We start from the raw sequence: 17,052 nt of genomic DNA, 5'->3' as shown, positions 1-17,052 counted from the left end.
TTTTTTTGCGTATGCTGACCAGATGGATGTGTCATCCCATTAGTTATGCAGGGAGCTGCTCTCCATAGGGTTAATGGTTGCAGGCTGTGGTTGCCACGGTGATTTCATGTGTGTGTATGTATTGGAGGTTGGGAGTGGGTGACAGCAGTACGAGCTAACTTCGATGGGAAGAAATAAAGGGAGAGAGGAAGGAGTGTGCCTTGTTCTTATGCATAGGACACTGTCCTCTGAGACACATATTTGTGATTTTCCTCCTTCAGGAGAATAGGGAACGAGAGATCCAGGAGCTCCATAGTCTGCAAAGGCAAAAGGAGCTGGAGGAGAAGCGTCGATCCTGGGCAGCTGGAGAGCTTGGCAGCTTTGGGCGGAGCAGCAGTGAAAATGATGTAGAGATGTTGGCTAAAAATGGACTTGGAGAATTTCTTCCCTTCTTGCAGCAGAGGCCTCAAAGCCCTTTGTACAGAAACACAAATTCCAGACGCTCTCGACTTTCTTTGGGGATGACTGCAGACAGGGAGTTGCAGAGTTTCCTGGAAATCTCCAAAGATGAGGATCCAAACAAGTTTAACAGCCTTCCCCGTGCAAACACCCGGCAAGCAAAACCTAACGTAGCCTGGACGGAATCCAAGGAGACAAGAGATCTCAACTTAAATACCTTGCACTTGCACCAGCAGTCTGAAATGGAAGTGAAAAGTGGTGGCCCCGTGCAGGTGCCTCCAGCTCAGCCCAGCCACCTCAGCGGCTCAGCCAGCCCTGGTGCCCATTACTCACAGAGGAGCACCGACTACAACTTGCACACTTGCAACGCGTCCTGCGAGGAGTCCACAGACATCAATGCTCTGGCCCTTGCAATTGAGGAGCGTGAACTTGTTAAAGGGCTACGAAAGTTTGATATCCAAGGAGCAAAGCCTGCAGAAGATGCACCTTTAATATATTTAGAGGATGCTGGCGGGACAGACCTGGAGACTCTGGATGATCTGAGCTTCCGTTCCCTGAGCACTGCCGATGATGAGCTGCCTCCAGCTGGCAGGAGTTCCAGAGAGGCCCGTGACCATCAAACCAGGGCAGTGGGTTGCAAGACTGAAGCTTTAGAGCCCAGCAGCAGCAGCCCTATGTCTATGGATACAAGTGTTTCAGGAAGTAGGGAAGATGGGCCAGCATGCTACATGTCAGATACCACAACTGATTGTTCTTTGACATTGGACTCTGAAGAGGGAAACGATTTTAAATTGGCAGACAACGAAATAAGAAGTGAGGCTGGCAAAGCATGCTCTTCTGGCAATGATGCTCAACACAAGGCTAGATCTTTCTTCTCAAACCTGAATTCCACCTCTGACAAGGACTTGTCTCTTCACACTTCTGCCAAGGATAAGGATGATGCTGATAGCAAACACACCCTTCCTAAAGAAAAACCCATAAAAAATAAAGATCTAGTAGGACCAAAGACAAACTCTCTAAAAGATCGATCTCCAAGCTCCACAAAACCCAGTGGCACTCGCCCTAGCCACACAGCTCCTTCCAGACCTGTCAGAACTTTGAATGCCTCCGAGAATGAAAGTATGAGGAAAGTGGTGCCTATTTCTCGGTCGAACAGGGCACCCAGCACCGTGAAAAAGCCAGAAGCCAAGCCAGCCCTTCGTGAAAGCAGCGCCGTGGAGAGTCGGCTGTCTCACCGCAGCTCAGTCCGAGGCACGACAGACACGCTGCCAAGAAGTCCCTACAGGCACAGCATGTCAGTAGAAGAGCCAAAGTTACGAAGGGGCACTGTCACCTCAAGCAGTGCTCATTTCGAGAGGGACAGAGTCGCTCTCAAGAAGCCAATCTCTAAACCCATTAGGAGTAGTGTCAAATCAAAGACAGATGAAACAAAGATGTGTCGCTCCAGTGTAAAACCCCAGACCCCTGCAGATGACACCAAGGTTGCCACAGTCAGTATTCCCAAAGCACCACCTGCTGTCCCAAACTTTGCAAGGAATACAGTGGCCTCTTCTTCAAAGCGTGCAAAAGTGGATCTATCCACCTCATCCAGACCTCCCCCCATCACAAGGTCTGTGTCCCAGAGGCTGCCTAAAGTGAAGCCAGCAGCGACTTCTGATGATCCAAATCCAAAGGAGAACAGCGTGAGTACTTTAAAGAGAGCAAACAGTGCCAGAGTGGTTGGAAGAAGCGTCCTGCAGGGAGAAGCTGTCAGCACCAAAGCAGAGCCTGCACCAAAGGAACAGGGAACAGTGGAAAAGGCATCACTTAAACTGAAGGACGCAAACCGAACCACAATTGGTAAAATCCTGAAGCCATTATTGAAATAAGGGAGAGGGGTTTTTTTAATCTTGGAATGTGAACACTTGTCCAAGCACTGGATGTCTGTGTAGTGAAATTCCTTAAAACACTAACCTTGCCAATACATGGCATCATGTGCTTATTGAAGTACGGCACACTGTTGGAAAAGGGCAAGTAGCTGTGTTCTGGTCTAAATCCTTTTTTATGAATTTGAATGTATTTAAAGCTACTGTGATGGAATGTGAGCAGAACAGCAAATCTTCGCATTTGTGATAAAAAAAGTTACCAAAAGCCAAAAAGTTTTAAGAAGTTTTAGCTACGAGATGAAACACTTTGTGACAGAAAACGTGGATTAAGGCCAGTTTTTTTGTGTGTATATAAGATTCTTCCTAGGATTCAAGCCTTTGTGCTTGTTGGTTTCTTATTTGATGTCAAAATGAATCCTGTGGAACAGTACTGAAATGAACTTAGGTGATTGTACTTTCCATTGCTATCAATTCCTTGGATTCGGGAGCTCTTTTTGCCTGTTGCAAAGTCCATTGCTGGCAATTGGACAGACTGGGAACTGCTGGCCAAAAAATTGTAAAACAAGACCTTTGCTGTTTATGGCTGTCTTTAACCTCCCTGAAGAATTTATAGCATGTTTTATGAATTTGTATGTGTGTCTGGGGAAGGCTTTCTGCTGGGCAGGAGGCTTGTTCTCCAAGGATGTGACAGCATTGTCTTGCATGCACAAGTGGATATGGCTGGTGCTGCATTGGATAGCACAGCTGGAGGCTGTGCCTGGTGGAAGGGCCATTGGCATGACGACTACTCCTGACTTGTTTTGATCACAAGCAAACTTGCCAGCTTTTGGTCATACAGAAGTGCCATATATTTATGATACATATCAGGATGTTTGCAGCTCAACTCTTGAAGGCTGCAATGTAGTGCTGAGCACTTTCTTACCATTCCACGTTTCCACTGGTTTGTATACTACCAAACTACTTGAATGTTGCAATGGCTCTGGTTGAGCCATTCGTTTCCCTGCCTCCTCCTCCTCCTCCACTCCTGCTCCTTGTCAACAAGAATATTTAGCATGAAACACAGAGCTTACGCATGACAATGTTTTTGTAGAGTTCTTTGGTTGCTTCAAATGTGGTTTTTTTATGTTTAAAGAGTCTAAAGGAATTAAACTAGCATTTGATAAGCTTCTTGCAAAGTAAAAACACCCCTTTTTACTTGCAGATACAAATTTTAACTTCTGTAAGACTTAAGATACAGAGAATGTGGGGAAACTCATTCAGCATGCTGTGCATCTTCCCAATAGAAATGTATTTAGGTGGGGAAAGTGCTGTTCTCCTAAGCATTTTATTTAAAGAATTGCCTTTTATTCACTTATGAATGAAGCCTCATTTAAGAATAAAATAAAAAACAAAAGGGAAATCTCTTTGGACAAGTGGCGCTGACATGCTAGTGCTAGATCTGTTTGTCTGCTCTGTCCCTCTGTGCTGGGAGAGTGTAATTCAGTGAGAATGAGCTCACATGCTTCTCACGGGCTGGTATCAGGGACAGCTGGCTTTGAGGTTTGAATCTGGCAAGGGGCCTTTGGCTCCTCCCACGTACCAGCCAATCTTGATGCAGACATCATACCCAAACACCATAAAGTATTGCACAGGGCCTCTTGTTTGTGTCTGTCCCACAGGGAGAATTTATAGAGCCCACTTTTCTGCAAGGGCAAATATTTTGCTTTTTGGATAAGCTCTTTGGTTACTGCCTCCATTGTGGGTTAGATACAAAAGCATCTCCCTTTATATTTGTATCTGTATGGATGTATGCACATCTGCAAGAGCAGATGATTGACCTTTTTCATTTTTTTTAAAGAAAGCAACAAATTTTATTGGTAGCAAGCTTGAAAAATAATTTAAATGTGTTTGGAACATGTAAATAAATTTCTATAAATCTGTGTAAAAGAAAACCAACTGTATTTAGTGGAACATTTATACATTTCTGAGTAACTCGGTAGTTTAATAAAGTTCCCATTTACTGGGTATGATGTTTTTACTTTCTCCTTCCTATTACACTCTTGGCTTTGGTCCTGGAGATCTCAAGCAGCTGAGTCTGGGTGGGTGACTGTGGGAAGGACTCTACAGCAGAAATCATGGTGCTTGAAATCCTCGGTTTTTTTTTATATTGGGACATGCAGTTGAACTGCAGTTTCTGAACATTTTTGGGCTGGGACTTTCTGCGCAGGTTTGGGTATAACATAGAAGGCATTAGAGGTAGATGCAGCACTTCATGTGCACACTGTATGTTGTGGCCAAGACAAATGTTCATGGCACTGACAAGTCTGGATCTGTCGCTATCTTCATGCCTTTGAGCTTAGCACACTTTATTGAGAAATTCTGGTCTACAACTCCCAGGACTGTGGAAATACAGAACAGCCTGTTTTGCAGGAGCATGTGGTGACTTTTGCACTGCAATTGTGAATTTTTCAGTTTTGTCCCACTCTCCCATTATTTTTCCTTCTTTATTGCACACTAAAGAACATCTATTCAGCAGAAAAAAAGTGAAATCCAGCCAGCCTCCTTGTCCTCAGGGAACATTTCCTCTTCTCTGCTATGGAAATCATTTCTGGACTGGAATTGCTGCTTTTTGCAAACTTGTTTAGCCTCTGACTTTTCTAGTTTGGTGAGTGTCTCTCCCCTTTTGGAGTGGCAAGCACCTGCTGTCTGCCAGTGCTGAGTGACGGCTGCTGGTGGAATCTACGTGGGAAAGCCCTTCACCATCAAAAGGTGTGTCTCAAAAGTTTGTTTTTTTAAACTTCATTTTTATGTCAAAAGGGTTTATAATTACCAATTCATTATTTAAACTACCAGGTGTGAGAGACAGCGATGCCCTATAGGTTAAATTTCCCATGCCATACAATTTTCCCAAAGGCTAGCAGGGCACGGACTCGCCTGGTTGCAGTTGGCTTTCACAAAAGAACTCCGACCTTGTGTCCTGCTTGGTTCTGCTGAGTGGCTGATGCTTCTGGCTGTGACCTGGGTCCATCAATCTCCTCTGGTCACTATTGAGGTGGCAGTGAAGTGGGTGAGCCCAAGGGACCATGAGGGTAATCTGGAGCTGTGGAGCTGGTGAAGATTGAGAGATAGAGGGAAGCTGTGGGAGTAAGAGGTGCTGATTCATACTTGGAGGAATTTAATATTCACATCTCATGTGGGAACTGCATACAGATGAGGAGCTCGGTGAATCCCTCATTACAACAGCTCATTAAATTATCAAGAAAGACAGAAAGGGTTCCCATCACACCTCCCACAGTGCACAAGCCTGGACTATGTCATTCAAAATAACCCGTCAGTATCTTTCTAATCTTAGGGTCCGTCTGTGTGGATGGATGCAGACAGCCACACGCTGCCTCCTGCCTAACCCTTCCCGAGGCAGCTCTGTGCTGGGAGTGTTCCCTGGGCACTGACCCCGAGCTCCCAGCCCAGGGCTGTCACTGCACATCCAGCTCTGAGCTGTCACTGCACATCCAGCTCTGAACTGTCACTGCACATCCAGCTCTGAGCTGTCACTGCACATCCCCCATCTCTGGGCTGTCACTGCACATCCCCCATCTCTGGGCTGTCACTGCACATCCTCCCAGCCCGGGGCTGTCACTGCACATCCAGCTCTGAGCTGTCACTGCACATCCTCCCGGCCCAGGGCTGTCACTGCACATCCTCCCAGCCCGGGGCTGTCACTGCACATCCTCCCAGCCCGGGGCTGTCACTGCACATCCCCCATCTCTGGGCTGTCACTGCACATCCTCCCAGCCCGGGGCTGTCACTGCACATCCAGCTCTGAGCTGTCACTGCACATCCAGCCCGGGGCTGTCACTGCACATCCTCCCAGCCCGGGGCTGTCACTGCACATCCCCCAGCTCTGGGCTGTCACTGCACATCCTCCCAGCTCTGGGCTGTCACTGCACATCCCCCATCTCTGGGCTGTCACTGCACATCCTCCCAGCCCGGGGCTGTCACTGCACATCCTCCCAGCCCGGGGCTGTCACTGCACATCCTCCCAGCCCGGGGCTGTCACTGCACATCCTCCCAGCTCTGAACTGTCACTGCACATCCTCCCAGCTCGGTGCCTCCGGCTCAGCCAGCCCTGCCCAGAGCCCCGGCTGCCCAGCCCCGGCAAGGCCTGCCTGCTGCTGCCTGTGAGAACGTAATCCCTGTGAGAGAGGCCCAACTAAACACTGCTCCTTTCAGATTTGGCTGCACAATGTTTTCCATTAACTTGATACATGCTGTTTACATCCTCCTGCTGCTAGTGCCAGAGATAACTGCCTTGGGAACAGCTCCGTACAGGTATTGTTAACAGCTGCTGGAAACAAAGGAGTTTGTTCTAGCCACGTCACTATCTAAATAGCCAAAAATACGTTACATTTTTATTACTTGCAAGCTGATATTAAAAACTTTGTTGTGTTCCCCTGTTTGAAAGATGCATCCTGGAAATCTTGTGTGCTGTTACAGCTGGCAGCTGAAGAAGTATCTGTGCAAGCCTAAAAGAAAGTGACACCGAGGCAAAGGACATGTGAAGGGACTTGCTGCAAGGTGTGTGATTGGCACTATCAGCATCAAATACTTCCACTCAGAGAAAATTGTTTCAAGCCAGTGGTTGTTCCTTGCCATATAATTGGTTTCCATGCCTTTTCAGCCTGAAGGCTGAGGTTGCAGGATAGGCATTGGTTGCCTCAGCTGGCAACTTGCTCTGATTTAAAAAAAAGAAAACAAAAATTCTCAATCTGCAGCTGCTGATGTCCTGACTTTCAGCATGGAAGCACTGGAGATACGAGCAGGTTGACTTTAGTGCTGTTGTTCAGGGTGAGGTTGGCAGTGGCTGAGCAAATGCTCAGCAGGGGTGGCCTTGTGTGCATGGAGGGGAGAGAGTTACACGAGTTTCTGAGACCATTCACACCACCTGAAGCAGACAGGCTCCCTTTGAACAGAGATGTGCCTCTTCTGCTTTTGATCAGGTCTGAACAATAGCTCCTTGTTTGTCCTGTTCTATCCCTACTTGTAGCGAAGAGGAGTGGAAAAAAAGCCAGAAACTCTGATGCCTCCTCCTGGGTCAACTGGAGCAAAGATACAAACTCTACCTACTTTGGTTTTTGTCCTTTTTTAGACAATAGGACTTTGACTCATAAAGAGAGCTGTTGGCTTCAAATAACTCTGCTGCACAGGGGCAGATACTTTCAGTAGCTGCAGTGATCCAGTGGCAAAATGAGCATAAAAGCAAGAACTCTGTTTATCTCTAGAGTACATCCCAGTGATTGTTTCCTCTTCCCTGAAAACAAACCCTAGCAACTGAACCCAGGCAATGTTCATTTGGGTACCCAAGAGGAGCTGGCTAGAAAATACTTGATTCCACTTCTAAATAATTGTTTACAATTCATTTTATTTCCCTTTATTTTTCAATTTCTTTGTCATTAGAAGTAAAAAGGTGACCTTCAAGAGAGAGCAGTAAAGCAGGGCTGAGGGATACACCTTCACTCCTCTGGTGCTTGCTCCTCATGGTCCTTTTCAGTAAGTTTGGGGAAACAGATGCATTGACTCTCTATGTGCACTTTTGGTAGTTTCTTCAAAAGAGTAAGATTTTACATCTTTCAGGTGGGCTAGCACAAGTTGTGGGAAGGAACTAAATATATTATCTGAGGTGGATATGTACTCAGTTGGTGTTAGGAATTACTGAAGCCCAGTAACTGGTGTGCTTTGTAGGAAAAAGTGCACAAGGAAGAAAGTGACAGCAATAAATAGGCACAAGTGGAGACAATGTTCAGAACCCTTACAGATCCCTTTCTGTCTGCTGTTTCTGGCAACTCTAGGTTTAAGCCACAGTCTCCAGGAGAAATCAGGACTTCCCTGTGCCTGACTCCACTGAATTGCTGCAGAAAGCAATTGCCTGAGAAGCTGCTGGAGTCACTTGAGTTCTGGGGCTGAAAATAGGACACGTTGCTCACTTCATGTTTTGGTTTCTGGTGTTTCTCACGCAGCATTTTAAACTGATTCAGACATATTCCCTATGCAAATCTTTAATCCCTGTTGTTAGGAAGAAAAATGGGTGTAAATGTGGTTTTGATTTTTTCCCCACCCTTTTACAGCAGTATTTACCCCTATATGTCCCATGACTGCTTCCTCCCACTTCTGTTTCCTCTGTTATAATCTTCCATCTTCCTCTTAAATTTTCCATCATCGTTAATAACTCATCTCTCTCTTAATCTTATTTTCACGTGGCAGGCTTTCTGTACTCTTCCATTTGCTTCATCCTGCTTTCTCTGTTTCTTGATTCCAGTGGCTGTTTTGCTCCATCCCTTTCTTCTTTCTGCCAATGTGAGTCCTTCTCAAACGTCCGTCTGCAAAATCTGCAAACTGAGACCTTTTGCTGCCAGCTTCCAGTAAGGTGTGGGAATAGAGGAGCAAAATGAACTCAGGCTTTTAGGGCTTGCATGTCTGTATTTTGCAGCTTTGCCTTGTCACTGCAAGCGAGTGGCTGGGGGAGGCCATTACTGAGAGGAGCATCTTTGCCTCTGTTCCGTGTGAACGTCGCTCACCCCCTACGCCGAGCAGCTTGTGAGGGAGCTGAGAATCTGAGCACATGGGCTGATTTTGCAGAGGTGGGTGAGGAAAGTCTGTTCAAATAAAGGTGTGACTAATTTAGCTCTGCGGTGTCTGAAAAGCCCTAATGAAAGACTGTCGACGACAGCTTCAAAAGCCATTTGGTGAAGTGATTTCCAACCCCACCCATAGTCTTGGTACCAAAAGCAAATACAGTTGTGCTGTCAGTTTGGTGCTGCTTCCCTGTGCACAGGAGCAAAATAATTGTATTACTGTTTCTTAAGTTTGCACGTAGCTTTTCATGGTATGGACTGAGGCTTCAGGATATTTTGGGTTTCTCTGCTGGGGTAAGGACAACAACCTTTTCTTAAGAGCACATGAAAGCCCAAAGATAGCTCTTGAAGAGCATACACTCAATTTTACTTCTGCTGAAAGTAAGTAATCACTCCAGGAAAGGGAGAGCACTTGGAACACATACACAGTACATTCATACCATAAGCACTGCTTATTGCTGCAAGTACTTGGTGCTCACATGTGTTCTTTCTAAAAAGAACAGAATCCTGTTTAAGACAGTCTTTCCTCCCAGGAGGTTATAGCCTAAGCAATTGAATAATTGAGCTGAGAAGGCATCTGCAGAGGTCACCCAGCCCAGCCTCCTGCTCCAAGAAGAGCTAACTTCACACATAGGTCACTTTGCTGAGGGCCACAGGGCATTGTTCTTAGCACAAAGTAGTTATAAGAGGGAGGAATAGGATTTTGCTACTGAAATAAGGGTTCTGAAGATGGGAAAACCCTAAGGAAAATGCTGGTCTTCTGTAGGCTATGGCCTGAAAGCTGGGAATATGTTGCAATTACTAATGTTAGCCAGTCTGAGGTGGCTGATGGTGATGTGAAGTCAGTGAAACAAGTAAAAGACAGGAGCTTGGCAAGAGATGCGAGAGAAAACTCAAAAGCAGCAGACAATCTAAATGCAAGAAAGAAAGAAGTTTGTGGCTTAAGGGACACCAGAGGTAAAAAAAGAACACTGGAAATTTCAAAGGCCTGTGGGAACAGTGGACATTTACAGCAGGAGAGGTGAGAGATGCTCACGAGCCAGGCTGAGGATTGGTCCAGCCATGTTAACCTGAGCACAGATGAATGTGGACAGGTGCTGGCAGCTCCAAAATCAATCTGTGGGAAACTGAGGAATGATCCTTGTGAGCTCAACAGCTCAACCTTTCCTGGCAGAGGTTTGCTTACCCTCTTCTTAAAGGAATTAAGGACCAAACAAAATAGTAAGTTACAGCAAGTGTTCCCAATGACTACCTTGTGTCCTGCAGGACAGGATGCCTCTTTATTCCTGCACTGTTAACAGCAAGTCTCCTGACAAACGTGATGCTTCTGATGCTTGTTTTTTCTTGCAGTGTGGTTTTATGAAGGAAACCAGCACCCCCACACTTATAGTAGAGCTGCTGTGGTCATCCCAAGCAGTACAAATACTCATTTGGAGTGTGCAAAATAGCAGCTAACCAGAAAGCCTAGAAATCTAGGAAGTATTTTTGCATTGCTGCAAAATACTGCCTGAGTTACTGTGAGGGATTTGATGCAATCTGTTGCCAGAGACTTGAAACTCAACTGGATGGAGCATGAGCTGGATCATCTAGCAGCTCCTGCTTTTAGTGGCCTCTGCAAAACATGAGACAGGTTCATACCCCAGTGGAGATAGTCCCAGGTCCGAATTCACACTCTGAAGGACCTCATATTGGGTAAGGCAGCAAATGAGATGGCAGTAGGGAGAATATGAATTGCACAAGCCAAATCTTAACCCCTGCTCTCTCTCTGTGTACCTTGCAGTAGGAATGTAACAAATTTTCACTGACTACTTGAATCTACTAAACAACATAACCACCAAAACAGACCCTGCAAGACAATTTACAGATGAGTTGCCAGCTGAGGGTATGGCACAAAGGTTGTGAGTGGGGGGTTAGCAAGGGGAGCTCTTTAAACAGTTGTGAGGAATATCCAGGAAATCTTGGTCTGTTCCTCGTCTGTGCAACAAGCACAGGAGCAAGGCCCCTGGGCACAGCCCTGTGGTCGTGGGGTCCCAGAGGGAGGTTGTGGTGTCCCCAGCCCTGCACAAAGACAGTGTTTGAAATAATGGGAAATGTGGCATAAGCAGCCCATGGGAGAAGGGCATATGGAAATACAGCAGGAGACATTTTCTAATCATAGAGGCAACCAACAATATTAAAAAAGACCATAAAGCAGAGATTTGCAAGAATGTGTAGCTTAAAAATTCAGCATGAATTGGCAGTGGGGTCCATGACTAATCACAGAGGTCCATTGTATGATCGAGTTTAAACTCTTGTTTAATGAAAGTACTTCTCTGAATAAGTCTCATTGAAAGTACAGTAAATATCTCTGAATAAAATGTCCAGCCTTAATATACAACATTTTAAATGACAGAGAAATCACCCCAACCTTTGGTAAATAGTTTGAACACATAATCACATTCTCTGTTTAAAACCGTCATAGGATTTCTAGCACAAATTAATCGGGGTGGAGTGTCTAATTGCTGGTAACTGGATCTGTTACAATGTTGTGTGCCAAACTGGCAAGCTCTTATTATCATATTTCTGCTTGATTAAGCCTTTGCAGGAAAGGAGTTATGGTTTTCCCCACTGAGGGTCCACAGCAGCTCTGGGGCCAGCCCGTGCTCCAGGGACAGTGTGGGTGTGGAAACACTTGGGAGATGGAGTCCCAGTGTGCTTCTGCTGCCAAGCTGGGGCTGGGGAAGCTTGCTCTCAGCAGGCTGTGGTGGCTTTTGGCACTGGGGGCATTGTTGCTGGCTCTTGGCCTTGGGCTGGTCCCCCTGAGCTCCGTGCAGTCAGAGGCTGCCATGGGATAGCGGCTCTGGCTGGCCGGGTGCTGCCTGCCTGCTGGCCTCAGGGACACCCACAGGAGCAATTCAGGAACCTGTTTAGCAGAGTTAAGTTTGACAGCAAAGTTAAGTGGAAGCTCTGGGAGGTTGGATCTGTGTTTCCTGAAGTGGTTTCCCAAAACCACTCTAGGTAACCCAAGCTCAGTCTCTGTTACACTACAAATGTGCCTAACAAAAGGGACTTGTTTCAGAAATACATGATAGTTGTGTTTAAATGGTTATTTAACCAGGCATCCACTATGTGGCCAGTTAGAGTCCTCACACTTCTGGAAATCACCAAGGCTGTCTTTGGCTATCCTTGTTGTACTTGCTGTTCCTTTCTCCCTGATGGGGACAATGTGGATGCTGCTAAACCCTATGACTTTCCCCTCTGTTGTCTTCTGCAGCTGGCCTGCAGCTCTTTGGCCTGATCCTCCTGTCCCTATGTGAGGAATATGTATTTTTCAGTAAACCTCTCTCCCTTCCCCTTGGGACTGTGTTGAGCATTCCGTAATTAAGGTGACAGTGATAACATCTAATGACTCATTTACTGACATCCTTTAAAAAGGGAACTCTGTCCCCTCTTCTCCTGGGTTTGTTTCCCTCCTTCCCTTCCGCTAAAGCTGATGAGAAACCCTGAACTATCCTACAGATTAAATGGCAGCATTGCCACTTCCTTCTCAGCTCACCATTTTTTGACTGTTGAATATTTTCTTTATTTTAAGGGTGCATTTAAGAAGAGAGGTCTCTTTTTCCCCTTTCTTTTCCTTTTCTCCCCAGTCTTTTTACTTTTTTTTTGAGCAGACCTGAGCTGTGCTGCTCCCTGATCGCTCGCTCCTGTTCCCCGTGCTAGGGAAATGAAACGTCTCTCAGTTGAGCACAACACGTTTGCTGCAGTGCCTCGAGGTGTCTATAAAACAGGTGGCCTCCTCTCGGGTCGCTCTCCTTTATTGATGTTATTGCAGATCCCGTGCTATGGCAACCACAGGAGCTGCACCCTCTGGAGCTGGATGGGGCGGAGGGATGGAGGGACCAGCCCTGCTGCACCGGCGCCCTGCCAGCGCGGGTGTTTATCCAGCACGGCCGTGACTCACGGGGGCCATGCTCCACCAAAGCCACCTCCAGCAGCCTCCCCATGAATCACGGCAGCCTGAGAGGACTTGCAGCAATTCCTGGGCCACCAGAAGGATGATCTCATCACCTGCTGAGTGGAATAAGGACAAAGTCACGTGGAACTCTGCTCCCGGAGCCAGGAACATGGCATCCCAGCAAAGAGCATTCAGGTGACCTAATCGGGCATGTGATTCAGCGTTACAGGACCAAACAGGGCAAAGATCCTTCTCACAGGGAAGGAAGGAAGGAAGGTACTGCAATATACAAAGAATTCATTTAAGGTGACTTTCATAACGAAACTTGTAAGGCAGGAAGGAATGATATGGCACAGGGTCTACAAAGGACTTGGCTTTAAGCAGTTCTCTTTGCATTGACTGGTTTTGTCTCCTTTTTTGATTCTCCAAGTGTATTGCCTATTCCAAGTGATCACAACGTGAAGTCTGATGATGTAATCTTTGCGCACTGTGTCCAGCCCATGGAGCTGAGTTACTGTGATACTGGTTCAAACTCACTTGCCAAACCCAGCTGAAGGATTTAGTCAAGCTTTTCTCTAGCTGAAATAAAGTGCTTTTGCCTCTTCTAAAAAATTAATTTGTGGCAGCTTTCCATTCCAGTTGGATTTATTGTTATTTCTTAGAAATTGCTGATTTCTGAGAAGGAATCAAGTGGTCTTTTCTGATTTCAAATATAAAAGATAATAACCCTTTGCTCCTCCTTTAAGTGCTATGAAAAGTGCTAGCTATTTTAAATGCATGGACTTCTAAAATCAAAACCAATGCAGAAAATTGGTAAGCTTTTAAAAATCATCTTGAAATTGTAAAAAGGCTGATAATTTTACAAAAATTTAAAATCAACTCTTTAAGAAAGGCTGGGGGGTGGATTTGATGAAGATGGAATTTGCATCTATGACAATGAGGCAGCTCAAAGCTGCTTCTTGTCTCTATTCCTGTCAGCCGGAATTCAGATTTCAGGAGAAAGCAGAGGAAATTTATTCCCAGAGATCCCTGGGGTTTCAAGGTGCCACATCTGCTGGCTCCAAAGCATGCGTGGGCAGCCAGTGGGCTGCAGCAAGGAGCAGTCAGCAGGGCTCAACTCCTGCACATATTTGCTCCTTGAACTGTGAGTGTTGGCCCTCATCCCTCTTCCTGGGCAAGGCATGCCCACGTGTTGGTGCTAATTGGATAGTGCTGACAATCCCCAAAGTAATATTTTGGCAGCTGCTTTCCATTCCTTGACTCTGTTAGGTGTATGTTGGTGGCTAACCACAGGTAACAACACGGGTTAGATAATGAAATCATTGGGGTAAGCACTGATAGCACTGAAGAAAATGATCCCAGAAGGGACTCCCTCAGTGTAGACCATCAAACAGCACCACCCAGCTCACTTCCAATAATTTTCCCTTCCCCAGGCCTGATGTTGTCTTGTGTCACAGAAAAGCCTTGTGAAAATCTCAGCTGAGGGTAAATGTGGTGGTTCTCAGCAGCAGGTGGGTGCAATGGTATCAAGCACCACAGCTGAAATACTTGTGAAAATTGGTCTGCTGTGTTTTCCTCTTCTGATCAGCTTCTGGTATCAACATTTGTTTACCTCAGAGCAGCCTGATTGCTTAGCTGGTGAAAGGGATGAGCTGCTACACAAGAACAAAGAAGCCTGGGGGATGCACTGCATGACCTGGGAAGCTCTCTAATGATTTTGTAGGCAAGATGAAAGCTGTCAGGTAAAAGGGTCTTTACCTTTCCCAGGAGAGCTACTTTGCTGGGGAAGGGTGCAACTGAGCATGGCCCAAGCCAGAGCTGGAGCACCAAGGGCACGATTTGCACGGCACCTGTGAATACCAGCTCTCTGTTCTGGCTTGCAGGGTTTTAAGGAAGTGAGCTGCAATTGTGATGACATCAGGCAGCTAACATCAAATTCAGGCTTGGTGAGCTCTGAACGTGCCTGCTCCATGGAGGTGCATGTGGAGCCTTTTGAAAGGAATTTCCTTAGCTGCTGTGCTCGCTCTTTTGAGTCATAACCGCAGTGTGCGTGGTGCTGCCCAAGTGCAGCAAATGACACGAGGCTCACACTTTGGAAGAGGTGTCTCAACAGCTTTCCCTGCAGCATCTTGGGTAATCTTGAAAATGCTGATATTTTTCTTTAAAATGTCAGACTGTGTGTGCATGAGAAGGGGTGTGTGGTAGTTGCTGCTTTCCACATCTCACTCCTATGGGGACTGGAAGGGCGACACTGGCAGCTGGTTCCCCGAGGTGGTCCCTGCTCTCTGGAAGATTTAGAGGTGAGAAGGTTGGCAAAGGAGCTAAAATTTTTGAACTGTGGCTATAAATGGAAGGGGGGATGGTTTGAGATGTTCTCCACTGAAGTGGCTGAAAAGCCAAAGTGTTTGGAAATGTTCTGAGCACAGAGGAAACAAATTGCTTATGATCCCGCAGCTCTCTCAGGCCTGCTCTATGCACAAATATGGCCAAAAATGATTTTTGAAGAGCTACACAGGGCTGGGGAAAGACCAAGAAGCAAGATCCCTTGGTTGGTTGCCTGGATTGCTGGAGGGGAAAAGGAGCCCCAGAGCCTCATGCCAGGGAGCAAATCCCTTGGGAAGAGGATGCTCCAGGGTGAGTGTAGGCAGACAGAGGTAAAGCACAGTGCCCTGATATTCAGCAGTGACCAAGCCAAGGCCACAGTCCTGCCAGGTGTAGGAGGCAGTGTAGCTCCCACCTCTGCCTTCCAGCCTCCCCACAGAGGAGCACATGGCTGAGCACAGTGGGGGCCTTGGACCTCCAGGAAACTGCCCCCAAATCAATCCTCATGCTGAGCTCTGCAAGCTGGATGCAGGCACCTTGTTTTCATGGATGAGAAAGCTCAGTGTGCCCCAAATATTTCTTTTCTGCCCTCTCTTTTATCAGTTTATTCATCATAATAGGATTATGCTTGTGTTCCTCTTGGCTGGGTCCCAGAGGTGCCTTGTTCCGCTAGGAACAGTCAGCAGCCCCAGCCAAGCTGTCTTGTTTCAGGATGGCCAGCTGGGGCTGTGTGAATGGCACACCCTGCAGTTAGCTGTGTCACTGCAGGACTCCTCGCTGCCAGATGATGTCTTAATTGCTTGAGATTGCAGCATAGCCCAGGTTGGGAACTGAGGGTTTCCTTTTGGGATGCACCTGGATCTAACTAGTGAAATGCACCATGAGGTGTCCAGAGTACGAGGCAGAGGAATACACAAACTACTTTATCTAAAGGCACTTTGGATGGAGGAAATGCGTGTGGATATGGTATGTTATAGAAAATACAATCAAGACTCCCTCCTTTCTTTAGACTGTTTTACATCACAGACCTATGCTGCTTTTCTGGCAGTTTTTGAGGAGTAGAATCCTGATGCTTTGTAGTGAAGAATCTGGCTCTACTGCCACATGTTGGAAACAAAGTTTTGCTATTTAACGTTTTTTTAAAGAGAGAAAGAAGGAGGAACATGGTGGGAAGAGCATAGCGGATGAGGTGAAGCCAAAGGCATCAACAGGTAGTGACCAGGAGGTGTGAAATGTCAGCAGGTAGGAGCAGGTGCCCAGTGTGATTCTTTGAAGAAGAAGCTGCTCCAGGAGCAGTCGGGTTGAGGCATGCACCATGTAAGTGGTGAGTCGTTCATCATTACTCAGGGGAGCGAGACAAATGAGAAATCAATTGAACATCAAACCATTGTTTCTGATTGCCTATGTCAAAAAGAAATGATTCATTGAGTGCTTTAATTGATTCGTACACATGGCTAGGAGCTCCAGTCTTGATTTACAGATCTTTTCACCAGTCAGGCTGGAAAGTCTTGCTCCCACTCACTTTATTTGTGCAACAAACATCCTTTTCTCTTGGCCAACCCGCTTACAAACTTTTTTCTCTCTCTGATTGTTTACTTTGCCTTTAAGAGGCTGGTGATTTCCCTCACTTATATGGTGCTTTTTAATTCTTTTTTTAATTATCAGAGGAGCCTGGAAGGGATGGGGATGGCTGTGCATAAACCACTGGGCTCTGTGCCCAGCAGGGCAAGCAGATGACCCCATCTTCAGAGAGCTGCAGTCTACAGTATACCATGGATTTATAGTGTCCACTGCCAAATAAGTGGGAATGAGAACATTTGGTAACTTAAAAGCCTTTTGTAACTCCTTGTGAGATATACTGTGGAGTACTTTGTGTCTGGCAATC

General features: G+C 46.4%; 1 protein-coding gene across 2 annotated transcripts in view; it reads left to right on the top strand.

The window, feature by feature from the left end:
* The window catches only part of FHDC1 (FH2 domain containing 1), a 36,819-nt gene extending 32,499 nt beyond the window's left edge, over positions 1-4,320 (top strand). For both annotated transcript variants that reach the window (XM_058024836.1, XM_058024835.1), the window contains exon 12: positions 261-4,320. In XM_058024836.1, the coding sequence (XP_057880819.1) occupies positions 261-2,306 (2,046 nt within the window). In that variant the 3' untranslated portion in view covers positions 2,307-4,320. The remainder of the gene's footprint in view (positions 1-260) is intronic.
* The last annotated feature ends 12,732 nt before the right edge of the window (positions 4,321-17,052 follow it).

This window comes from Melospiza georgiana, chromosome 5 (assembly GCF_028018845.1).
Source record: "Melospiza georgiana isolate bMelGeo1 chromosome 5, bMelGeo1.pri, whole genome shotgun sequence".
NCBI classification, from domain to species: domain Eukaryota; kingdom Metazoa; phylum Chordata; class Aves; order Passeriformes; family Passerellidae; genus Melospiza; species Melospiza georgiana.
Note: the sequence above shows the minus strand (reverse complement) of the source record. Positions and strands in the feature narration are given on the sequence as shown.